This window comes from Anas acuta, chromosome 11, assembly GCF_963932015.1.
Source record: "Anas acuta chromosome 11, bAnaAcu1.1, whole genome shotgun sequence".
NCBI classification, from domain to species: domain Eukaryota; kingdom Metazoa; phylum Chordata; class Aves; order Anseriformes; family Anatidae; genus Anas; species Anas acuta.
In genome coordinates this window covers 17,733,210-17,760,842 of record NC_088989.1, presented here as the reverse complement: position 1 = coordinate 17,760,842, position 27,633 = coordinate 17,733,210, and the positions used below count along the sequence as shown (strand labels likewise).

General features: G+C 34.4%; 2 protein-coding genes across 4 annotated transcripts in view; one reads left to right on the top strand and one right to left on the bottom strand.

The window, feature by feature from the left end:
- The window catches only part of SYN2 (synapsin II), a 176,876-nt gene that overhangs the window by 58,634 nt on the left and 90,609 nt on the right, over positions 1-27,633 (bottom strand). The gene's annotated exons all lie outside the window — the stretch shown is intronic.
- Positions 986-26,962, top strand: TIMP4 (TIMP metallopeptidase inhibitor 4). The gene is made up of 5 exons (XM_068694901.1): positions 986-1,316; positions 18,799-18,896; positions 23,616-23,730; positions 24,394-24,518; positions 24,673-26,962. The coding sequence occupies exons 1-5, from the start codon at positions 1,187-1,189 to the stop codon at positions 24,868-24,870; spliced, it is 666 nt and encodes a 221-aa protein (XP_068551002.1). The 5' UTR covers positions 986-1,186; the 3' UTR covers positions 24,871-26,962.

The window sequence follows — 27,633 nt, the reverse complement described above, 5'->3', positions numbered from 1 at the left end:
TTGTGTACACCTAAATCACAACAAAGATTTTCATGAGTCTCTACTGAAATGGTCAAATTGCATTAATGAATTTTCAATTCTCAAGCTTGAATTGTGACAAAAAAAAAAAAAAAAAAAAAAAAGCAATTCTTTAAGTTCTATCGTCCATGTCAGTCTATATATTTTATTACTCTCTAATCAAATCTTATCTCCTAACTCCCCCGTGAAACAACTTTAACACATGTAACAAACAACATGTAACACATATCCAGACTGTTATAGCAACAGAAGATCTGCAGTTGAAAAAGACTTGCCAACTTTTGAATTTATGTGTGTCCCATGTATAGCATGAGCCAGAAAATGCAGATACAGATCTATGCTGATCAGGACATACATGTACATTAAAAAGGAATGCAGAGAAAGAGTTGTGCCTCCAGTATACATTAAATGTAAAGTAAATCTGTGATAAAATAATAAAAAATGCCCTTTATTGCAGCTTTTCTTTTTAAATCATTTTTCCTTGTAACTACCAATTGTTCTAGTCTTACAAATAAGCATTGAAACATTTCCTTTTCATGAATGAAGTTCTGTCCAGCCTGCAAGCAGGGACGTCATCTCAAGAAAATGCACAGAAGTGCAGGGAAGATCAGGGACTGCAAAGGAAAACAGAGCTTAAAAAAGGACAGCTTTGTTTACTTGACCAAAATAGAGAAGGTAGCAGAACTGTTCTTTTTTTTTTTTTTTTTTTACTTTTTTTTTTTACTTTTGGAAGGAAATTTACTAGAAAAAAAAATCTTTGTTTTGCTAAAGATCACAAAACCAGCTTCAGATACTTCTAAAAGATGTTTTTGTAAAGCTTTTTGATTACTAACAGTTATACTGACTCATAAGAGCAATGTTGCAATGCTTACTAAGGTAACCTCACTGCTGGTACAATGATTTTCACCAATGATGTGCTTTTTCCTTAAAGGAAGGCGGAGTTACAAGTTAGTGTCAGGGCCATAAATAAGAGGGTCCTATGTCAGGGAAATTAGAAGTCAGTTAACATAACCGTATACTGAGACTGAGCATTAGAGGGCTTTTCTAAACCAAGGCTGTTGAAACTGAGCAGTGAAGTAATCAGATAGTTATTAGGAAGTTTAGATATAAAATCAACAGTAAGAAAGCATTTTCTCTTGGCTGACCGATTAGCCGTGCTTAAGGCAGCATGAATCCAGTACTTAGTACCTTGTTGTTTTCAGTGCTTCTGCTGCTGACCCACAGAATTCAGGAGCTGGTGGAGGCGTGCAGCTGTGCCCCTGCTCACCCGCAGCAGCTCATCTGCGATTCTGCTTTAGGTGAGTCACAACTATTATATGCTTCTAAGTTTGATGGTAGGAAATCAAAGGAAGCTAGTCCAACTGCTGTAATTTTTTTTTTTTTTAATTATTCTTATTTTATTTTTTGTACTGCTGTAGGGGAATATTTTAACCAGTTGGCTTAGTCTGCAGTTAGGTTTTTAAAACAAAATGATTGCAGACATCCCTTTTAAAAATATGGCTATGGGGGAAAAAATGTGGTAGGAACTGTTCTGGTTTTTTGTTTGTCTGTTTTTTCCAGAATATTTTGTGGTTACAAATTGTTGAAATTAATATATTATTTAGTCTTTTTCTTTCCTTCTTAGCAAAAACTTGTGTATTAGCTCCTAACTTAGAGTAAGCAGGGAATAATACTTCTAAATGTCTATTGTCCACAGTATCTATAATAGACTATTCTATCTAAATATTATTATTATAAATAAATATTATGCATATAGATGTTATGGCACTCTGGAAAAACAAAAGAAAATAAACAAAAATAAAAGCCCCTGATGACAACATCTTGAAACACTCGATCTTTGTTCTGCTATACTACAATATCTTATTTTGCTGCTGTTGTTGTTGCTTTCCAAAAAGTACTTGAGGACAAAACTGATATGCCCTTTATTTTACACAGATAAGCTGTCTACAGGACTTCTGCATAAATACGACTTTCCAGTCTTTAGGACAGTTTTATTTCACGATATTCAATCAACACCGTGGTTGTCAAATGACTTATAGAAAGAAACTAAAGATCTCAAAATTAGACTGCATGGGGATAAGAAAATGTGACATTTTGCAGTCTTTTGATTTCATTAGCTCAAGCTGAGGCTGGTTAGCTTCCATCTAGTGTGAACAGTAAATGTAGAACATGAGTTTCCAAAGTGTCACAAAATTAGCATCTCTATGGGGCAGGCAATACCTTCTGCATACTGATTAATTGCTTTTATACCCTGACAGAAAATCTTTGTAGCCATGACAAACTCTAAGCTCTATTTGTGGCCATCAGTAAAAGTGGTTTTTAATCTGGTTGTGTTAAGCAATCTTTTTCATTAAATTACCTACACCAGGCATTACAAACTTGGAGTGCAGGTGTGAAAGAAAATAGAAGTTGTACTTCCAGGAGCTTAACTATGTATGTATACATTTAACAGCATTAATCTGCTGCATTCCTAGATTTAATGAAGTAACAATTTTCAAGAAACTCATTTAGAGATTTATCTAAATAAATAATTTTACAGTACAGAGGAAATACTCATTACAAGCTATACTCTTTAGGGAAACCATTCTGGCCATTCATATTAAGGCAAATTCCCACAGAAACATTTTTAAAAGGGTAGGTATATGCTACTTTTAATATATGTTTAAATAAAAACATAATGTACCTTACATTTATGTAAAATACAACTACGTTATATTTGGACTTGGTGCTCAGGCTCTGACTCACACAGACACTCCTGTTTAAGTAAATTGCACCTTTCACCTAAGGTATGTTTACATCTTGAATCCCTTTGTTCATTATTTATCATTTTTAAAATAGCATTTCTATACATTCTAATATGATAGAGAGGTACTGATATTCATTCACAGAAATATTTGTACATATACCTTTAGATATGCATATATATACATTTGCTTATATGTACATACTGCTCTAAGCCTTCATGGATGAATTAATTGCTTTATTCTGGACACAATGCCTCACATAAGCAGAGCAAAATGACTTTAAAGGAGCTGGAGAACACCAGTGGAGTGTTTGCACTGTGTAAGAGAAATCTCTGCAAACCACTTTGGCAAAGGCAGCTCCTCCATCCCTGATGCCAGGGCTGGGACTCTCCTGGGGAGCACAAGACTGGAGTCCCGCCACACAGCACAATCCCCACAGGAATTAGGGCTATGCCTCTGCAATGCTGCTTCCTTAGAAGCAAAGCAGGTCTGAAGCCACACCTGTGTCCTTCATGCTACTTGGCTCTTAAGAGGGAACGTGTAAACTGGGCCATGCTATTAAGTGTCCCATGTAGTAGATTACTTCAGACTTATATACATAATATACATATACAAATATACATTTTAAGATACAAGAAGATTAAAGCTCAAACTGAAGATGTGTGCCTTAATTTCAACATATTCATACTTAGAAAATATTGATAAACAAAGAGGCCAGCTCTTCAGCTGCCAAAATCTATGGTAGTTAAATGCTAATCCAGCTTTTTACTAAGACTAAATAACCGCAAAAGGTTGAATAGATCATACATCTCTGTACTCACAAACACATTCAATTATACCCTTGCAGAATAAAAATCCATCACATTTTATTAAAACCAAGAAACCATGCCATGCCTCTAAGTTCCATGTTAAGTAAAACATGAGATAGTCTCAGTCTTGCTCATAGGGCTCATAGCCATTATATGTACTTCAGTTACTGCATTATTTCTCAGTTTTGCTATCTATCTGTAAGTTTTCAAATTTCCTTTAGGATCACTTGGGATTTAGATAGATTCAACCTCTTCCACCTCCATTTTCACTCTATAGACATTACTTCAGCCACTAGAATATGTAACGCTACTCAGGAACCTTAGCATTTATGTAAGATACACAAGAAAAAAACATAAAGAAATTAAGTCTGGGACAAGCTCTTCTCACTTTCACATTTGTTATCTGATTATTACTGTGCTATTTTTTCTTTTCCTGACAGGAGGCTTTTGTGTTTTTACATTCTTCATAAATACTCAACAGCTACCACACAACCTAAGAAAGCCTGTTATTTCTGTCAAGTTTCTTACAGACCTAGAGCAAGAGAGTGTTTCTGGTCCTGGCAAGGTGGTAGCTAAAACAAAAACAACAGATGAGTGAAGAGCATTGCATGTGTGACATGGCTGTATTCCACAGGAAGAACAGTAATGATGAGGTAGTAGATATGATAAGAAATCATGACTATTATGTTGGCTCTGCCATTTATGTGACCTTGGGTTTATTAATTTTCCTGCTTAGCTTAGCTTTAAAAAGGTGTGATTTTCGTACAGATTTAGGTAGCTCTCATGAACTTCTCAGTAGTTTTAATTTTCAGTTCAAAGAGAAGTAAATCCTCATCAGTATGAAGTGCCTAGCACCATGAAGATATGCTCCTTTTAGTAGAAAATAGATACATTTCTTTTGTGTTCCTCTAAATGGTGCTTAAATCCAATTATAATGTGCAGAATGCCTTCAAACCTCAGTGAACACCTATACTTGTCAAAAGGATTTCCATCTGAAATGGAGATGGGAGCTTTATTAAACAGCAGTTCCATGTACTGCATAGTGATTGCAGGTGCTGAGTATCCTCACCAAAGAATTCAGGAGGCTTTCTCTGTATGGAAATGAAACACGATGAGGATGTGCTGTTTTAACCATTCCAATTCAGTAGTGAGGCACCCCAGTTTCAAGACGATAGAAGTGTCCTCTGATTTTTTTTTTAAAAAAAACATGGATAAAACTGAGTTTATCAGATGGCCAAGAGGACATATTTTGCTTTTGCCGCTGACCTCAGTCACTCTTGGACTCAATTCCAAACCAGTGTTCACATCAAATTATATAGCCAGCAGAGAAATGGTACACATTGAGAGGACTAACTATTTTCTAAAGTCTATCAATTCTAATTCAAGCTGTTTTTCCTTTTTTTAGGCAAAAGCAAGGTTATTTTTTGGACAATAGGACTAATATGTAAATACTTTGCACTTCTAAGATAAGTTACACTAGTACCCTATTTTAAAGTAGACATCTTTCTGATTCCAATTCTTACATTTGTTGCTTTTTCTTAAAAATTAAAACAATCTTTTTACTGTATATTGGGTATGAGATTGGAATAGAAATGCCTAACAGATCTTAAGTACAAATAAATACAGAAAATAGCTTCTGAGAATTGTATAGCTTTAGAGAAGAGCGGCACATCTCAAAACACAATGGAAACTTTACAGCTGAAGCTTGGCAGTCTTTTAAGCCTGTTAAAATCTCATATGATCACCAAGATCATTTCGCATATCTTTACAATGCCTGTATATTAAATTTTAATCATGTTTAAAAATAACTATAAAATGTTTTATCTAAATATACCAGAATTAATTTTTCAGTTCCTCTGGTATAATATGAAACTCAATAATATAGAAATAGCATACTGTAATATTAAAGTGTTCATGGCTCAGTGCCCCACAATTTTGTCTCACTGCAATATAACTTTTAGCTCTGTACTGGAGTAGATTAATTTGTTAGAGTGGAAAGTAACTTTGTTTGATGGGGAGAATCAGGTTTGGAAAGGGTATTGTAAATGTTGACAGTACTCCTTCCAAGTTAAGGGAAAAAAAGGTACAAAGCAAAACTGAAGTAGACTTTATATTTTATTCATACTGTATTATGTTATATGCATCCACTATATTCTTATAGAGCCTATTTGCTCTGAGTAGTGTGACCAAGCGGTCACACTGTGATTAAGCAGCTGTGTAATTTTTGTGTTTATGACTAGTGTCATACAAAAAGTAATAACTGTATCATGTAACAAAAGACCGTTAAAGACAGGGATGCAATAGAGTTCCATAAAAATCCCAACTGTTGAAACCATTGCTGGAGGAAAATGGGCAACATAGCCTTGCTTTAGAAGGCTGTCTGCAGACCATGGCTGGATCCTGACATCTCAGTGACAGACATGGGCTTCACACAGATTGTATCATGGAATTGCCTAAAGACTTTTAGATTTCTGTATAGCATGGAAAAAATATAGTACTTGTAATATGACTTGCATTTATATTATTTTCCTGCCTAATGGAGGCAGACTTTACTCTGTTTCATAAAGATGTCCTGCTATTAGAGTAGAAATCAGAGACAATAATGCATAGGTACATGTATATTTCTAGAGTAACTTGTCACTGACAGGAAAGGATTATGCACCTACCATTTCTCAGGGACCTCAAGCCAAAATGAAGGCTGAATTTCTATTCCAGGAACTGTGAATTCGATTACAGAAATAACATGCAGGATTTTTTTCTATTCTAGTTCTCCCTCCCTGAGAAAATGCACATAAAAACAACAGGAAAAGTACAGCACCTGAACATGTTTCTTGCAAGAAGTATTAGGTAAAAGAACCAAAAGCTAACTGAATATTTTGTAGTATAAATCTCAGTATTATGGTAGTTCACTGATTTAGAAGTAACTCAGAAATACTATCTCACTGCTGAATGTTATAAATGCAAGATAAGATAATTCAGCAACTGTTACTTTTAAATAAAAGCATGCGTTATAGGGGTAAGAATCTAACACCCATGATTTCAAAAACATGCTGCATACAGTGTGGAAAACAAAATGCAAGCTTAGGAACAAAGATTAAATAATATAAAAGAGAACAGGAAAGACTGCCAAACTCTTAATCCTATTAATCTACCAAGTTTAATCCCTAACTTTCTCATTAAAAAGTATTTCAACAATACCGTGTTTCTTCCGCATGGAGGAAGAGGTATGCTGCTATGAATGGAAATCTACAATAACATTATGTATGTTGTTCTACAGACTTTAGCGTATAAAGAAAGTGTTATTCTTCAGCTGAAATTAGGCAGATGTTGATTACTAGTCAAATGATGTGGTATTTGAGGCTTGTGAAGTAGAGAGAAATATTTCTGGTAACATGAGTAGCAGCTGTAAAAACAGTGCAGAAAAATAAAACTGACCTCGAACAACATTAGGAAATCATGCTATTTTTAATGTAATATTTAGTTAAAAGAATACCGCACATCTGTTTAAAAAAAATCACCTCTTCCATTTGAAAGTTTATAAAAACTAGATTTAAAAACCTCTCTCTTATAAATTTAATGTATTCTTCTAATAACAATAAGAGACTGCAAAATCTGGTTTAACAAGGCAGCCAAACTAAATTGACTCTTCCCTTCAACACAAGGAATTTTTGCATCCCAAGCCAAAAACACAGCCTCACAAAATCCTGACCTACCAGAAAGTCCTAATGTGTTTGAAAAAGATAGGCCTCCTACAGTTTGAAAACCTCACACGGAAGTGTATTTCAGATGCAGACAAACACAACTATTAATAAACCACAAAAGAATAATCAAAGTCTGCAAATCATGTATGTTAAAAAAAAAAAAAAAAAAAGGTTGATAAACAGTATAAATTTTCATCCATATGAAAGAGCAATAAAACAATCTTTCATACCTGCTTTATAGACTTCAGAATTTTGTTGTTTTTTTTTTTTTTTTTCCAAGTAGATGAGTCTTGGAATGTAGTAATATTTTTTTTGGAATAAAAACACCATGAAAAACAACAAATTATATCTTATCATAATTCATCATCTAAAGAAGAAAGTGCTGCACTGCTGCCCTTTGTAACCAAATCATTTGCACAATGGCAATATCAATTGATTAGAATAACTCATAGGGATTAACATATGAAACCTTTACAAACGCATTTGTGATGTTTTCCTTCAATGGGCAAAATGTAGGTTTCTGCAACATATTTTTTTCCTTATTGTCTATTTTTATGTTGGGCTAATAGACTTGGATTTGGCCCAATGCTTGTGTTTTAAGTTAGTCTTTTCTTTTAAAAAACTCCCTTGAGTTCTTTCAGACTGAGTGATAACACTCCAGTTTCAGAATTTGTTTTTAAAGTTACGGATAAGACTGTTATGTCACCACACTTACCTTCTCATGCAGCTGGAAACATCATCAAGACTAGGCAATGCTCTTTCAGATGTTGCTTTCCATAAAATAAAAATCTGCTATAGTTATATTCTTCAAGATATGTGGATAGAGATCCAAAGCCTTTCTGTCCAAACAGTCCACCAAGTTCCACTTTTTTTTTTGTGATGTTCAAAATGTGTGGTTTCACTGGTTACTTTGCCATTGATTTAGTTATTTTACAGATGGCTATGAACATTTATTCATGGAATATCAGAAAACTGAGATACAAAGCAGGAAAACACTGTCTTCACCTTCTAACTAGCATACACATATTTTGAACTACATGTTATTTGGCCTTCATTCTAGGAATTGTGCCGAAAGAGTGAATATTAACAATGTAGACTTATGTTTAAGAAATCCATCCCACAAACACAGAGGGAAAGATTTTTTCAGATTCACTCAGTATTGGACCAGTTTTGCTGCTGCATCACTCTATTTATCTCTAGAGCTGAACAAATAAACCAGCTTCAGACATCTGAGCTATGTTACAGTTTGGAAATGAAAGTGCTGCTTACTACTCTGTCTTGTTGAAATCTAAACTGATAGATAGACCAAATGTTTAGTAAACAGTGTTTGTTTGTTTGTTTTCCCCAACTTTTTAAAGAGCATCTTGCTTAGACAACAGAAAGTATAGATGTTTACTGCTAGATTTCCAATCTCAAAAGAATGAGTGATCTTAGTATCTCAGCAGATATCCTGAGGTAATTTTCTATCTCTCTAATGAAGTCTGGAAGAACTAAAGCTTGCACAATAATTCAGAAATCAAAGGTGCAGAAGAATGGTTCCAATCTCCTTTACAGAATCACAGAATTTCTAGGTTGGAAGAGACCTCAAGATCATCGAGTCCAACCTCTGACCTAACAGTCCCCACTAAACCATATCCCTAAGCTCTACATCTAAGCGTCTTTTAAAGACTTCCAGGGATGGTGACTCCACCACCTCCCTGGGCAGCCTGTTCCAATGCCTCACAACCCTTTCGGTAAAGAAGTTCTTCCTAACATCTAACCTAAAACTCCCCTGGCGCAACTTTAGCCCATTCCCCCTCATCCTGTCACCAGGCATGTGGGAGAACAGGCCAACCCCCACCTCTCTACAGCCTCCTTTAAGGTATCTGTAGAGAGCGATAAGGTCGCCTCTGAGCCTCCTCTTCTCCAGGCTGAACAAGCCCAGCTCCTTCAGCCGCTCCTCGTAGGACTTGTTCTCCAGGCCCCTCACCAGTTTCGTCGCCCTTCTCTGGACCCGCTCAAGCACAAGTCGTTTTGGCTTATGATTCTTGGAAGATATACCATATGGCTGTGACAATATTAGACATCATTGGATTTGTTAGATTTATTTTCCAAGTGGATATTTTTATATCTCATTGCCAAATTGGCATTATAGTCAATAATTTGGTAGCATTACTGTGGGAATCTTGAAGTCATCTTGATGTCCCATGAACACTATGTGAAACATTTTGATAAAAGGATCAGTCTTCACTCTGTACCTAGGGTCAAATTCCATTCACCCCAACCCAAGACATAGAGACGTAGAGTCTTCAGCACAGGAAGAAAAAAATATATGAATACTATGAAAATATTTTGCAAACGTGATAATAGTGGCTAGCAAATAGTGTTTTTTTTTGTTTGTTTTTGTTTTGTTTTGTTTTTGTTTTTGTTTTTTTTTTTTTAAGGGCTATTCAGAGGTATTTGTACAACTATGACAGAAGTGGTATAGCTCATTGGAAGTGCTTGACATAGAGGAAATTATGGCAAGTGTAAACCATAGAATATATATATATTAAAAAGAAATCAGAAGAACACAATGAAATAGATATATTTTACATTTAAAAGACAGAACCTCATCCACAGGATTGACAGATTCTTTAAAGAAACTCAAAAATAGCATATGAACAGAAGATGAAGAAGTTTCAGTGTTCTAGTAAATTTGTAACAACCAGAGAGATCAGAAATTTGAGTTAATTTGCAAACGTGCAAGGTGCCTTTGAATTTATTGCAAATAGACTTAAGGATTCACGTGCCTCAAAGATAAATAAAAAATGAAGTGATAAAACACAGAGTAGTTTTTGAAAATAGAGTACAGGCTTCTTTGCATATAGTACAGGCCATCTCAACTAAAAATATGTGAAATGAAGTCAGTAATAGTAGAGCCTTTCTTGGACCTATAGGAGAAATACATGAAGAAAATTATAAATGGGAACTGAATCAAAAATAATGGCATTTTTATGAGATTGTATTTGCATCATTATATTGATTATATACATGTATGTATTGATATAATCATTACTTTGATTCATTAAAAAGTAGCAGACATGATCCCTGCTCCGAGTAATGTTTGTAATACAGTCTTCCACAACTTCTTACCATATCAATGGATACATACATTCTGTTATTATAAGAGTATGTGAATGCTCAAGTGCCTCTATACAGATGCATGTACAGATGCATCTACTGAATTTAATGATTGAGAAAGCATTACTGCTTTCTTGTGGAAACTACACATGCAAATTGAATACCGAATCTAAGGAAATAAAAATCTTAAATCTCCTTAAAATTATTTATATATCCCTAAAATAATCTGCTTTAAAAATGAGAGTATCTGTAAAACTGTGTGTTAGATATTTAGTTACTTATTTTAAAATATGTTAATATCAATAACCTTTGTCTTCTTCCAAATGAAATGCCTTCTTTTGTCAGTATTAGGAATGCCTGCGAGTTTAAAACAAAGTTATGATGCTCCTTATGTATTGATAATACTTACTATTTTTTTCTTTTTATATGTATTTGGATAAATTACAATCTTTTCTATATAAAGATATATGAATATTTAAGGAAGTTCATTTGCCTTCTTCACTGGTGAAACTCAACGCTTTACAATAAGAAAATGTGGCAAGTCTATTATATAACTGAACACTTCTGCGTATTTAGTTAAGAATATAGCAGAGTTGCATTAAGAAAGTGGGAATGTTGTACAGATGGGAATTTGCTTTGAAGTGTGAAGTAAGACTTCTACAACATCTTGTATAAACTATCTTTTCTATCCAAGCATATATTGTATTGTTTTAAAGTGGGTTCATTCATTTTCATCTGTTGTGACAAATTCTGTGCAGATTTCCTCTTCCTTTTTGTGGTTAAGATTATTCTCCTTGCCTTCTGAGTCTCTTCTCTGTGCAAGAGAGGTTAAGCAATATCAAATGCCTAGTTTCCAATGTAAAGAATAAATGTAATTGTTTTTGTCATGTCTATGTACTCATGGAACCCAACTATTCAAAACAGTGTTCTTGGATTCCTCTGGCAGCTCTGATAGCTTTACTTGCCAGTATTCTTTAAACCAAAGTTTGTAGGATTGGACCAAAATACACTGGGTATAATATCAATGGCACCTGGACACAGAGAAGGTAAATTAAAAATTGTGTCTATGCCCTGGATTTGGACTTCATGGCATTTATCTTGGACTCCTAAGATCGTTTAGCTCTAACTTGAGTTCAGGTGACTATGGTAGATGAAGACAGTTCTACTCACAGTCTTTTAGTTAGCTTGCATTTAAATTCTTGGACAGTTAAAGATTCATGTCTGATTTAAACTGGAAGCAAATCTGACTAGTGATTGTGTATGCTGGCCAGACGACTCTGCACATAGAAATTCTACCTGGAGCAGCTCTTTAGCTATAAGAAGGAACAAATTACTTCCCCTTCTCTGATCTCGAGCTTCTTCTCCTGTTCAATCTCCTACATTTATTCTGCCGAATTAACTTACCCACCCCCAAAACAGAAGACAAGCACTGTTGAAAATCTCATTACCAGATTTGCCTGCATTCTTCTACAGAATATGAAGTATTTAAGCACTTACATACTACAAAGAGGGGAGTGATCCTGGACTGTGATGATTAAATATAAAGAAAGAGTGACAGGGTTTTATTAAATTTTTTTTTGTTGTTGTTCTTAATTCTATAGGTAAACACCCCAAAGAGAAACCTATGCTTTGGTTGCACATGTTTGTTGACAACTCTTGGCTTACAGAATCACAGAATCATCTAGGTTGGAAGAGACCTCCAAGCTCATCTAGTCCAACCTCTGTTGTAACACTAACCAGTCCTCCACTAAACCATATCCCTAAGCTCTACATCTAAATGTCTTTTAAAGACCTCCAGGGATGTTGATTCCACCACTTCCCTGGGCAGCCCATTCCAATGCCCTTTCCCTTTTGGTAAAGAAGTTTTTCCTAACATCCCACGTAAACCTCCCCTGGTGCAACTTTAGCCCATTCCCCCTCATCCTGTCACCAGGTATGTGGTTGAATAGACCAGATTAGCTCTTGCTCTAATATAATCTGTGGCACTACCAACACTGTACTGCAGCCTCTAGTTATCATCGGGATTATGTCATCGATCAGTTAATGCATCAGTTCTGGAAGTTTCCCCTATGATACCACACAATAAACAAAGGCATATAAAACAAAGAAAGCCTTTTACAGTTAAGAACATACACTCCTGATTTAAATTAAAAACAACAGGCATATCTTTATCAGATACTGTAAATTTGTATTAGCACCTATAAGAATTACTACCAGGTAAACTGAGGATTTATCATGAATTTCTATTTTGATACACCCAAACAGGCAGATAACCCCATTTCATGATGGTGCTTACAAAAAGAGTTTTACTAATGTTTCATGAAAAACCCTTATCCTTCCATCATCTGTAATGAGGAATGGAAACCTCAGAAAGGAGGAAAAAGTGTACTCCTAGGTAATACAAACATACAACAGAAAAACCATTTTGCATAGCAAACCTATATGACCTCATTTCAGTTGTTTCCTGGTTTACTCTGCAATTATTTTAGATCTCTGGACCTGGAAACTTAACATTTACAGTTTCAAACAAATTATGTGGACTCTGTATTCCTGACTGTTTGATGAATGTTTTCAGTATGTGTATAAATCTATCTGGTACAGACACTGTAATATTCCAACCATATTTTTAGCAAGTTGTATTTTAAACTACTACACCTCAAAGAGGTAAAAAGTTTAAGTTCTGGGTATAGATACAATAGAATAGACTAGTTGAGTTGGAAAGGACCTTCAAAGATTATCTAGTTCAACTGCAAAGTTTTAACTAATATTGTAGTAGAAGGGTGAGCAGAAACAGATGCATTATTTTATATGCGAACGTTCTCATTTGGGTGAAAGGACATTTTAACATATAAGGGTTCATTTGAATGTAAGGCCTTTCAAATTTATGTACTCCACATATATTGTGTGTCTATAGTTATGTTTATAGCAAATGCAAACTGCTATGTAATTTCAGGAAAAAACAAAACAAAACAACAAAACCACAACAAAACCTTCTGTTTTCTCTTTCTGAACTTTCAAATGTTTTCTTCTGTCTGTTCCCATATGTATCTGGGATGCCATCCTCAACCCATCCACAGAACAATACACTCATTGAGATACCTCTCCCTGTGACGCTTTTTCCTTGTCCCTGCAAGGCAACAAATATAACAGCCTTACAAGAATACATGAGCAATAGAATCTGGCAACAGCTTGACTGAAGTGTCAGACGTTAAAGAGATAGGTAGAAATAATTGCTCAAAAGACTGTTTCTAAAATTTGCAAGTAGACTTGCAAGAACATGAATGGAGATAAATCCAGAGGCAAACAAGGAATATATATGGCTGTGATAGACCCAGCAATATGGTTTCCTCTGCATGCAGAATCACACTTTGTTAATGACCTCAGAATCCATTACAAGCCAAAAGGACAGGATTTAGCTCTTTATACAAAAATCAGTTGAGGCATCCCAGCCTAGAAAATTTTGTCCTTCTACTCATTAACTTACCTAATCGCTGAAGGATTAGATTGCGTTAACTGGAGTTTTGAATAGAAGAATTGTGGGCATTTAATCAGTTTATTACTGATAGCATGAAAATTCCAGCGCAGTTAATATTTACAGAATCACAGAATCACAGAATTTCTAGGTTGGAAGAGACCTCAAGATCATCGAGTCCACTCTTTAAATTCTAAGAAACAAATAAAACGTTCAGCACTAGTTAGAACAGTCTTTACTATCTCAGGCACAAGAGCATTCTTAGTGTTGCAGTCTTAGCTTACCAGCACTTCTAATCAATAAAATAATTTAGTTTGGGAGGGACCTGTAGGTTGTCTAGTCCATTCTGTTCAAAGCAGGTTCAATTGAATCAAACTGCTTGTGGCCTTGTCCAGTTGAATTTGGAGTACCTCTAAGGATGGTGAGTCTACAGTCTTGCAGGGCAACATGTTCCGGTGATTGATTACCTTCTGCTACATTACGCCTTAAGACCCTCAACCTCTAAAATACCTTACATTTGCAATCCTGCAGTCTGACTTCCATCTGCACTTTCATCTCAGCTGCTGTGGCATTTTCCCATTCTTATGCTGTCATTCTTGGCTAATGCTATAATTCTTTAGGCCTTCCACTTACAAACCCTGCTACTCTTGGTTTGACAGCTTCTTATGGAAGGCACTGTCATGAGCAAAAGACTCACACTTTTTTCTTACCCTTTATATTGTACAATTTAGCTTAGAACATAACAGTGAATAACAAAGTAAGTAACAGTCATTCACAGAAGTATTATACAATAATATGCATGCACAAAGCTTAAACTAGTTGGTGTGTAACACCTGCCCCGATCAATGCAGGGTTCAGTTAGTGCTATTATTATATCAGTATCATTAATAGTATCAAGCAGGAAGGAGTATAATCAGGTCCTGATTAAAACCATATGTTTACTAAGGGAAAAATATTACAGGAGGGACCTCTGTGCCTGGAGAGGACATTCATATCAGAAACATTTGTCTTACTTCCCCTTCTTGGCTGACCACAGGGGACCGTTACTTTTCTTCTCTCTCACTTTTCTTTCTTTCCACCCCTCTACACCCATTTCTCTCCTTTTGTTTACCTTCAAAATTAACTTTTGCTGTAGGCGACAATACAGGCCATCAGCAATGAGTATTTGTGTATGTCAGCTTAACTCAACAACCCTTTCTGCAACTCATTTTTTACCCTACTACCAAGTCACATTTTTTCTAGTTGCAACTTGTGTCAGTTGTTTCTTGTCCTATCACATCTGAGAAGGGTACAGCTACATATTCTCTCATTAAGTGACTCTTATCATTAAAGAAAGTATGTTCACTGCTATTTCAATTGATTTTATAAACATGTTTTTTATCAGAAGAAAAGTACTTCACAGACTTCTAGAAATCATATCTCAGAAATAAAAATACTGAACCCAATCTAAATAAAACAACTCAATACGTGTCTCTGTTTCTCATGTTACTATGATCTTAACACAACTTTGTTCAGGAATTTCATCTTGAGTGTTTTTAGAGTCCAATCAGCTGACAAAAGAGATTTTCAAAGCTTCAGGCATCTGCTTCCCTATCTGTCCATCTTTATGCAGTTCAAAATTACTTAATTCAGGAAAGAAGGATTAAAAATATTCTTAACGGATATCTAATAACAAATGCACAATAACCAAGTTGGTTTATATCTAATTATAAATGTGCAATAACCAAGCTGATTTACTATATAGAACATTGTCCTTCTTATACTGCAACATTCTATGACACTACTAATAAAAGCAGTGATTGCTCAGAGGGGCAGCAACTTGACCCTATGGACACAGCATATTAATGGGAGCCAATAACTGCTGCAACTGTATGATTTTTATTCTAAGGCTCTAATTGACCCCCCTATGTAGCTTTGATCACATTAACTCTTATTTCAGATACCTGATACCACTTTCGGCTGCAAAGTAGGCATAAAGGTTTGTATTTTTTAAAAGTACCATGAGTTACAAAACATGACTGCAGAAATGCTACATCCTACTACTGAAATATAAGAGCGAATGTCTTTTGAAATATGTCATAGATTTTAAATGCGGAACAAATTTGAGGCAGACTGAATTATTGACATTAGAATATAAAAGCTATGCATATGTATTTTATATATGCAAATTCCTCACAAAGAATGAATAACCGTCTGATAGATAAATGGCATTATTACCCTAAACAACCGGAGGCTCTTCTCAGCCAAATAGAGAAGCAAATCCAACAATAATATTGTTGATATCACTTCTTGAAAGAAAGTGCAGACTAGGAGAAATCCTAAGTTATAACCACCCTCTGAACCACAAGTGAGGAGGAGATGGCTAGGCCCAAGAATGCTAAATCAGGAAATGCTTGTGGTTAAAAACAGAAGCAACCACATGAATCAGAGGCTTTAGGAGACAGCTAGACGAATGATTGAAAAAAAAAATTCAAAGTACAGAAAAAAAAAGTAAAAAAATAAGAAGACTTGAAAGGCACATAAAGATATATGTACATTTGAATCTGATTTCAGGAGAACAGGAAAAGTAAAACCCCAATAACTAAAGATTTAGACATCTTTTAACAATAAAACTTTCTTGTCATTAAAAATAAATAAATCTTAGTTTGGTATTCCTCCACCATCTGGAAGCTTTCTCTTAAACAAACAAGTAAGTGAAACACACACAATATAAAAATAGTTTTCATTTTTTTCTACACGCCCACAAAAAGATCTCGTAATGACAAAACCCAAAATATTATCCTTTCTGCCTTATGTAATTCCATGGAGACTCTTTGAGCTATTATAGATTATCTGTAATGTTCCTGTCAGACCATAACGAACAGAATTTAATAAAAATATGAAAACTAGCAATATTCCAATATTAAATACAATAGGAAAAGTAGTTTTAATTATTCTACATAGGTTTGCATCAAGTACACAGGAAAGTATTTCCTGCATATAAAACACATTGTGGTACAAAGAAAATTATGGAGCTAGCTCCGAACTGTTGTCTCGCCCCATCTACATTGAATCAACTCTTTTGTGAAAATACTTTTCCTTAGGAAGAAATGCTGCAAAGGAAAACAAAACATGATTCTAGTTTGACCTTTCCAGTAGTATAGTACAAACAATCCACAACACTTTTTATCTGGAATTAGATCAAAGCACCTAAGAAGTACTGTTAATTTGTGGGAACATTACACATCTGCAGATGATTAAAGAGATGCTGCTACTTAGCATTTGAAAAGAGGAATTTGCTTCTTCATACTTAAAAGAACTCTTTCCTTTCAATCCAACACATAAGTCTAAAATGCTTTAAAAGAGTTTGAATGGCTTGGGAGAAGGGAGCACTGTGCCAAAAGATGGAGGACTCAAGCTTTGAAGCTGCAGATACCTGCATCATGTTGATTATAACATCTAGGTTGCTCTGCTAATAAGTGAGGAAATGAGAATTGCCCGTTCTTATATGAGACTAACCTAAGAAAAATTACAGTTTGAGTTTCTTTTGTTTTTATTTGATGGTTGGAGGTTAAGGTATTGCATACATATTTTGGGGGGAGGGGAGGAAGAAGCAAGATTTTTATGCCAATAATAATAATAATAATAATAATAAAGCTGCTTCAGCTTGAAGGTAACAAAAAGTATGAGGATTTCAGTATAAGAACAGTCAAATCCTGGAACAGGGGCTCAGGGAGGCAGTGAACTGCTTCCATGCTGAGAAATAATTTCTAGTCGCTGTCATATCTGCAAAAAGTAGCATACCTATGACAGAGAGAATGAATCCAACTGTTCCCTTCAAAAATGCGGATGTTCTTGGACAGATCTATCTTTGCACAATTATGAATTGGATTTACAGTTTAAGTGAGGTTGGACTGTTGATTACTAAGGCCCTTGCCGTTATCCCTCCATGGAGATACAGATTGTTCTGACAAGTAGGATGTCTGCAGAGAAGCTGCAATAGCAGCCATCCAGAACCAAACAAAAATTGGACTCCATACTGTTTCTGGGAGGTGTAGAAGTACATTGAGAAATTCTGGCCTCGATGTAACATGCTTTATTCTTAGAATGCCGTTATTCTCTGCGACAAATACTGCTGGTATATTTTAAACAATATACATGAAAGATGCCTAAAACAAACACAGACAGGAGAAAAAATCATTTCCTCCATCACAAAATTTCTTACTTTCTTGCTTAAAGGATAGGAAATAAATGGAATGTGTCAAGAGAGGGAGTAATTCATTTATACAGGTTAACACAACTAAGGACACTAATAAAATGCCAAAATATACGGTCTTAGGAAAGTGAGTGAAAGTATGCTTGTCTTCTTATTTTGTGAGTAAAATTGATGCATTAATCTTGCCTAGCCTGGTCTTTCTGAGTGTCAATTTCAAGTCTATTTAACTGATAAACTATTACGTCTTCAATGGGAGTTTCCTTTTCTCTTGCTGCCTGATCATAGTGTTTTATCAAAAGTTATGGTATGCAGGTCTTTCAAAGATTTTGAAGGACTACTTTATCAAAACTCAGTGGTAACTTATTTCAAATGTCCATAATCATAGCAGCCATAACCATAATTAGCATGAACCTCAACAGTTAGCCTTGCTCTAATTTAGTTATGGATATTTTAACTCAAGGGTAGCACTAAGGATTTTGAAAATTTGGATGTAAATGTCAGGAAATATGTAAACAATAGAACATACCTCTGTCAAAAATAAGTACTTGTATCATAGGTAGCCCATTTGTTATTTTCAGCTCTTAACACACTCTAATGACAAACCTTAAAATCTAGTTCTACCTAAAGTGTAAAAAAAAAAAAAAAAAAAAAGCTAAAATCTATCAAAATATATTTTTTTAAAGATAAATGTAATTTTAGCTATTGCTTGTAAAATCAGGTGTATGCTTATTTACATATTTTTTTTCCTTTATTACAGTGATTCGAGCAAAAATCTCCAGTGAAAAGGTGGTTCCTGCCAGTGATGATCCTCTTGATACCCACAAAATGATCCGGTATGAAATCAAACAAATAAAGGTACATGGAATCACTCAGCTAATTTGAAGTTCAACAATAACCTCTGCATATAAATACAATTAAACCCCAAATGGTTTAAGCTGCAAAAGGATCCAGCTGCCTCCAAGGTTAGAGTTAGGTGAACAACACAGAATTAGAGAAGAAGTATTAAAAAAAAAAAAAGGGAAAAAAAGGAGAAAAAACGGAAAACTCATGAAGGACAAAACAGCTACTTGCTAAATAAGTGTATTTTTATAATACTTTTGTTATTCACAATTGCGTTATTAAGATTGTATGAAAACAATTAAGTCTATGGAAAGGTATTCACTATATTTACTTATTTTTTGTTTCTGGTGAGAATGTGATCACATATGTAGCATTACCGTGTTGCAACTCTGATTGGATGATACAAACTTTTTTTGAACAGAGGAAAGCATTTCTAGCTCAAATAGCAAGGATCATTCACAAGTGGACAGGAATATTTGCAGAAACAGAAGTCCTTCCCTGATATTCATACAAAAATCCAATTGTATGAATATAAGCTAGGAAAGCAAACAAAAAGTGGGAGTACACAAAATAATAAAGTGATTCAGAATTTCACAAGATTTTTCCATTATTTGTTAAGTTCCAACAAGAAGACATATTCATTAATGTTCTTTAAGAAGATACTTCTTGGTACCATTGAAGTTACCATCAGTCTTTCAATTATGTTAAAAGGTCATGACCTACCTGTTTCTGGAATACATAAAGAGTATCTCTCAATTAAAATGATGTATTACGATGGTGTGTTTTTTGTTGTTGTTGTTGTTGTTTGCTTGTTTGTTTTGTTTTGTTTTTCTCTTTCTTTCTTCTGTTTCCAGTTTTCCAGGTAGTTTCATCTCTAATTTTTCATGGAATATTTTGTATGACCCTTCCAACCTTAACCTTTCTGTGATTTACTTGGAACACTTCAGCAGATCACTGTGAATTGATATGTGCTTTCAAAAATAATAAGTAAAAAAATCCAATTCCTCAACTTGTACTAGTATATCAGTTCAAGTAAACTAGAATATCTCAAAATATTCACAAGCATAGTATCATACATGATGTCTGTTAAGGTTTTATAGCAATTTCAACAAGCTAATTAAAGATAATTTAGCCTTGTTAAAATAAAAGCAAAAAACTCTACCATCTGCGATATTGTCTTCTTTAGCTATTAAGAATATTTCCAAATGTTTCTTCATATTCTTCATAGAAATAATTGTATAAATACCAGTTCTCTTTCCCCCACTAGAACTTTAATTTTATGTTGCTACCCTGCAACTCTTAAGTGAGTAAATTTATAGAAACACAAATCTTATACTTCAACACAGAAAAAAACACCAAAAAAAAAAAAAAAAAAAAAAAAAAAAAACAGAAGAATGAGAAGTCTAGTTTGTGTGATTATTATTTCCAGCCTGTAAACCAATTCGTCAATAATAGCACACTGAAATTTCTTCAATCCATTCACATACTGTTGGAGCTGCTTTGGAATGTCTCCCAAAATTTCATAAGTGAAGACCTGGTCATCAGTAAGCTCACACATCAGTAAGAGATCTTGATTTAACTCCACTGTGCTTCAGAAGGCAAGTCAGCTAGGACTGGACATATCAGGGAGGTTTATTATCTAATAAAAGATGTTCTTTATCACACAACCGTAGACTAAAGACAAGGGGGGGTCACAATGGTCCCACCCTTCAAATTCCTACTTCTGTCTAGGACAGCTAAGAAGAAGGAGGAGCTGAGGCTTCCACCCTGGCACACTCAGGCTGCTCAGCTGAGTTGGGATCCAGCTCCTTGCTCACTGTCTAACAAGCACAATAAAAGGATTTGGTTTTGAAATCTCTGCAATACAAAGTGGTTGAGCCAACAGGAGATTCTGTACACTTCAATTCTTTGGTGGTATGGCTAGAAAACTCAACGTGTCACTTAAAAATATAAATGTAGAGGCAACTTTGTACTTCATATATCTTACAAGAACTGACAAAAAGTTACATAATCAGTTATGTTCTGAGCTTATAACTCAGTTGGCATACCAGTGAAAATTAAACAGGACCGGGTATACTGAAAAATTATCAAGAAATATTCACTTTTAAATAAACAAGTTTATCAGAAAAGCGTTATAGATAACACTGTAAAGTTTGCATTGAGCTACGAAAAGTAAAAAGAGCGAGGAATTTATAGAAGTTCATGCTTGTAAACATTTGGTAAGTGGAAAGGAATCAACTAAAATAATGTAGATGTACACCATGGGCCACATTTGGCTACTTCAGTGGAGTGGGACAAATCAGAGACTGACGTAAGATTTTTTCTGAGAATCTGATTCAAGCTTAATTTGCAAGTGTTAATAACATCACAAGGATAGCTTGTCAGCTGTCTTCAAAGTCTGACCTACATGGATCAGTGACACTGTGTATCGTTGCAGTTTCCTGAATAACTTAAAACTTTTCTGATCACAGCAATAACCTTATCACACTATTTCTTATCTTTTCTCTCAGATGATAACATTTTAAACAATCTAAACAGCATATGTCAAATATTAATATATATATATATATTTATTATAGAGTTCCTTTTCTTGATTGCTTACAGAATAATTTCTCATATTTGCCTGTAAATTCTCCTGACTCCTCCCTGTATTTTCCTTCAATAAATCCTACCAGAACATCAGAAGTAAATGGAGCATACCGCAGTGTAGAATTGAGTCAAGACATCCTATTCTAACCCTTTACAGAAGACTCCACACTTCTAGGAGTTGAGAGAATACAACAGAGAAGATCAAATACGATTTACCAAATTAAAAAGAAGGTTAAAAATTTAAGAAATGGTCTAACCTATATCTATCTCAAAACCAGAGACTGATCAGAGCTGGAATTTCACAAAACAATACAAATAAAAACCCCAAAAACCCCCAACCTGATGAGGCCTGCAGGGAGCTCCTCATTCATTATATATTTTTATTAAACTAACACCAAATTGCAGCTTCAATGAAACTCAAAATGCAGATTTCAAGATTGACCAGACCTCCAGTATTAGTTGCTATGGACACATATATAAATATATACATATATATTACTGTTGAATCTATTTGTGTTGTCCACATAATGCCACTTAAGTTAATTTCTATTAGGTGGTGAGTTATTCAAGTAAAAATTGTGCTCTACTACACAGTATAGCACAATCAAAAGATTCTGAACGTGAAGAGAACTCAATTTAGAGGATGCTTGCATAGTTTATTCAGTTACTTTGTAGTAGACACAGCTGTCTAGCACACATACCCTGAATAACGTGGGTGCAAGTGTAGCAGAAGCTAGGGATTCCATTTCCAAAGATGGCAGGTATAAAAATGGCTTTCAATGGGAGTGAGGAAGGTCTGCCTGAAGCTTGTGCTAGCAATGAGACTGATACGGTGCAACATACCTGTCCTGCTCTTGCTTCCTCATCTGGCCAGCTTTTTGAGATCTTTTACATTTGGCTGACATATCAGACTACATTTATCTAATGAAATTAAATACATTGTCCATCAACATTATATATATTTTCTAATACTTTCACTGCTGTACAGGCTACTGTTGTGTTTTTTGTTTTTTTGCTTTGGAGGACGTTTACTTCTACTAAGTATTTCAAGTTATCATCTAATAATTTTGAATGGGAAGACCAATAACAACACCTTTGACTTTTTTTTTTTTTAATTTTGTAAATTAAGGCTTCAAAAAAAACCTAACATGTTACTATGTATTTTGAAGTGCCCTGTAATATTTAAATCTCCCAAGAGAACTTGGGTAATGTGAACATATTTTCCAGAGACGCCAGCTGCTATTGGGAGAGTTTGCCCCTGGGAGCTGTGAAGCTTGCAATCGTCCACAGCTGTCAACACACAGCATGATGTAACCAAACAGGGCCCCTGGAGTGCTGGGGTTTCAGTTATGTCATATTTGGTGATGACAAGCATTCTGAATTTGATTAGCATCTAACAGTTCCCTCTCTGATTTGGATATAACTAAATTTGTTATTAATCTTCTAATGGTTACTTTAAGCATTATTTTCAAAGTTGGAAATGCTAGTAAAGGAGCAGATAATCTGAGCACTGCATGGGCTTTGATTCTGAGCTTATTCACTTTGGTGCTGAAGGCCATAAATCCTAAATAGATCCCAGTTTCCAACAGTTACTTGAGAAGGTTGCATTGGGAAAATTATCAATTAGATATGGAAAAACAGCATGTTTTAATGACAGAATATAAGAATAATGCTCTGTTCCTTAACATGTTTCATGTTCTTGAAGTTATATACCATTACACTGATCAAGATAAGATTTCCCATGTAAACATGTCAAGAAAATTTTTTGCATCTTCAAAGATTCAACACTGCAGAACTTTGTTTAAAATGAATGGTGTGGGTTATTTCTTAAAGATGTAGATGTGTGTAGACAAAGATGTCTGTAGAATATAATTTGAAGAGAAAGCTTTAAAGATCCATTAAAAATACTGAAAAAGCAGATTTCAAAACTATAACTAAATTTGAAAAGGACCTAATTTCCTTCTGAAAACAATGGACATTTCATATGATGTAGAGATGGGGTCTAATTGTCGGTATTTTCTCATCAAAGTTCAGACTTCAAGAGTCATTTTTCAAGAGGTGCACCATATATTTCCACTTGTTGCTTGCAACTGTTTTTTCATATTTGTTTTCCATTACTGACTTTTACTTTCTGATAATTTTCAGATGTTTAAAGGATTTGAAAAGCTCAAGGATGTCCAGTACGTCTATACTCCTTTTGATTCATCACTCTGTGGAGTGAAACTAGAAGCTAACAACAAAAAACAATATCTTTTGACAGGTAAGAGTCAAAAAAAACAATGTACCTATAAGAACAAAAGTAACTGCTCAATGTACAATTTGATTGACTTTGCAAAAATATGCTCTTGTAAAAATATATTTATGTACTGTCTAAATAATACAAACAGAATGAAATGTACAAATTGTGTAAAGCCACAATTATATTGTAATATTGCATGCTTTCCATCCTTCACTGGAAGATCTTAAAACAGTTTCAGAGGAAGTCAAAGTCAGTAACTATATAGTTAGTAAATAAAAACTATGCCATTATTGTTCTTTTTAAACCAAACCTACTGATTTTCCCATGAATACAAACATGTTTAACAAGACAACACATACCTATGCATACGCAGATTTGGTGGTGTAAGTAACTACAGATTTTTCTATGGAGTCCTGTAACCTGGTTTAACATACTACCCAAATTTGCATCCATCCCTTCCTGGCAGCTTATCAGCATCTTGTGAGAAATATCCTTGCTAAATCTTTAGCATTTATTCATCAGAATAGTTCTAACAGTTTTAATAACATCCATGGAAAAAAGTCTACGACTACTTTGGTGCAATTAGTTAAAAACTTTGGACATCTTTTCAATTTATTTCAGCATTCAGAAAACTGTTTTCTTTGCTTATTTTTCTTATTTTTTCTTATTTTTTTCATGCTGTAGGCCAAATTTTAAATGATGGTAAAGTCTTCATCCATTTGTGCAACTACATTGAACCATGGGATGATTTATCCTTGTCTCAAAAGAAGAGTCTTAATCAGAGATATCAAATGGGCTGTGGCTGTAAAGTAAGTATAGCACAAAATACTCTTTAATAGTGGAGCTCACCTTACAGCCAATATCATTTTTCACTGTTGGGAACTGTACTCTTATATACCATATAATTTATATTTTCTTGAGAAACCACAAATATACTGAATTAATGTACTATTTCACATTTAGATTACTACCTGCTACATGGTGCCCTGCTCGATCACTGCACCAAATGAGTGCCTCTGGACAGACTGGCTGATAGAAAGAAAGCTATATGGGCACCAAGCCAAGCATTATGCCTGTATCAAAAGAAGTGATGGCACTTGCAGCTGGTACCGAGGTGGCCCTCCTCCAGAGAAAGAGTTTATTGATATCAGCGAACCTTAATGTGATGACTTCCTGAAAAGCCTTGGAGTCTAATTCCATCAAACATTGCACGCTCACAGCTTTGAACTGCTATCACCTAATGTATCTGTTGCTTAGAAACAAAAACAAATTGTTCTGTACAGCTAAAGTATGAGTCTAGAATTGGCACTCAGGCAAGAAGAGGAACAAATCTCCTGGAGGTAGCTACTCTGTAAAGTTAAGCTTATACAGAGATGCTCAAGCTGAGAATGCTTCTCTGTGTTCTCTAAGGCATAACAACTTTTTTTTTTTTTTTTTTTTAACCAATATGAATGTACGAGAGCATAAGAATGGTCAGAATTTCATTCCCTATTTTTGTCAATCTACAAATTAAAAGAGCTCCATGTTTTATTCCAAACCTTTCTGATGAACTAAGGAATGTTTTATTATTTTTTTTCTGTATGAAAGTCTTCTGATACAAAAGAATTATTGTACAGTGTATATGCAAAGTATTATAACAATTTGCTATAAAAGATTCAAAAATTTGTGGTTTTTTTTCCTTACCTGTCAAAACAAGTTAAACACTTCAGTGGTTAAACCAATCTGTGCTCCATATTTTGTATGTTACTTATGTCACAGGTTTCTTTATTCACAGAGTCATAACTTTCATAGATAATTAAGTTAAAACACAGCCTTGATAATCAAAATCCCCTTATCCAATTCAATATTCCTGTGAACTAGCTATACCTTGCAGACTGTAAAGGCAGATGTTCTAATGTTTCAGCATTTTATAGAACCAACACAAATAATGACAAGAGAAAACTGTTTATATCTACAGAAATTTACATGTCCATCATCACTGCAGCTGTAGTACTTTATATCACCTCTCTAAATGTGTGACTAGGTCATTTTACTTCAGGACTGTTAAAGCCTTGGCTTTAGAAGCTCATGTAAAAATATATGCAGTAGATATTTAATAACTTACAGTGCAAGTGATTCCTGAAAAGCTCTCAAATACTTGTTCATATTTAATAATACATTAAATTTGCCTTAATGTCTTTTCATTCATGAATGCCCATTGACATCTGTCATGACAAATTTTTAAACTCTGACTTATCCTAGAGAAGTGTTACAACTTACCCTAATGAAGTGTTGCAACATAGTTTATCTTTTAGCTTCTCAGAGTCTAAACTTTTACAATTTGATTACCGTAGTTAATAGCTAATCTCACACATATTTAAGTTTACAAAAGTAACTCAATTCACAGTGGTAAAACTGAAGAAATTATTTTGGTAAATGCCAAAGTTTAGGTAGTTGACAAACTGCTTGTGTTCTAGAAACTGGATGAGAACCATCACACAGGTTATGGATCTGTAACAGCTGCCATTTCCAACCTATATTTTACTCTGTTTAACTTTCCCTATTGGATTTCTTTAACTTCATTCCAATTTTGCCTAAAGATTACTCTCATTTGTTCCTCATATAGGAATTTAGAACAACGGGCAGAGAAAAATATTTAGACAGTTCTGTTCTCATGTGGATAGATCAGGTCCATTTGAAAGTTTAACACAAATACTGTGACATTTCCAGCCTATGGATTCATGAAGAGTTAGAGCTGTTATTGCCTGATGGCTCGAGGGTCCAGTTTTACACATAGTGCCTTTAGTCTATTTGTCATTGAGAACTTTAAAAATCATCAAGACTTAAAATTGTGAAGAACATATGCATTTCTTTAAGTGAATGGGCATTTCTAATTCTATTCAATTCAATGAAGGTGTATTTTGAGCTTAAAATTCAGCGTGTCCTATATAATTGTCTTACTAAGATATGTCATTGGATATAAAATGTATACTTGCAAAAGACTGTATAAATGATTTTTGTGACATACTCTGTTCTAGTGTTTCTGTTATTTTGACAATTGCATTAATCCATATTTAAATGACAGACAATGGCAACTTTGAGAAGACAATTGTGAGAATGAATATTATTTACTTTTCTTGTGGCTAAATTAATACTTACAGAAAAGCAACAAAGTAAAAATCTATTTTGCTGGAGATTGTAAATGGTACTTACATAAGGGCTTTTATATTTTGTTTGACTGTAAAACTAAATAAATAGAAAAAAAATGTTGAAACCCTATCATGTTTCAGTTCACCCTACTGAAAAGATATTATCTAGCATTAACATAGAAGGAGTTAAACCTGAAGTACCATGCTGCATACATTCTGGAAAGCTGGAGAGTACTGATTGACACCACATTTTCCTGGACAAGAACAGGATTTCAAACTAGTCTTTATGACCTTTATAACCTCTTATGATTTTTTTTTTTTTATTATTATTATTATTATTTTTTATCTTGCTTTGGCTTTCCAGGGAAACAGAATGCAGCATACTGTAATTATTACAAATCAACAAAGATATCTTTGTTATCTATCCCCTTATCTATTTACCAATAAGTAAAATATTATCAAAGTCCACTTTGATGGAAGCGCAAATGTTGCAACGCCAGCAGGAATGCACAGAATTATTCCTTTGAGGAAGAGTTGCCTATTTCCCTTAATAGTCAATGTTTCGCTTTTTATTTTACTGTAAAACAGTTTGGGTGTTTTAATTTACAATCCTAAATTAAGACATCATATATTTGTGCTGCCAAATATAAAGTCAAATTAGTTTTCTGCTTTGCTGGAGAGAAATAAAAAATTACCAAAGGCCAATTTTGGCCATCAACATAAAATATATATACACATACAATTACTTGTTCCTGTATGAAATATGTAGGTGACTTTTCTTCCAAAAAGGAATTCA

Bases quoted from the DNA above. Each gene is read 5' to 3' on its own strand.
- TIMP4 (XM_068694901.1), top strand. From the start codon at position 1,187: ATGAATCCAGTACTTAGTACCTTGTTGTTTTCAGTGCTTCTGCTGCTG. The intron at 18,897-23,615 runs GTACATGGAATC...GATAATTTTCAG, and splicing joins ATGAAATCAAACAAATAAAG to ATGTTTAAAGGATTTGAAAA. The intron at 23,731-24,393 runs GTAAGAGTCAAA...TTCATGCTGTAG, and splicing joins AAAACAATATCTTTTGACAG to GCCAAATTTTAAATGATGGT.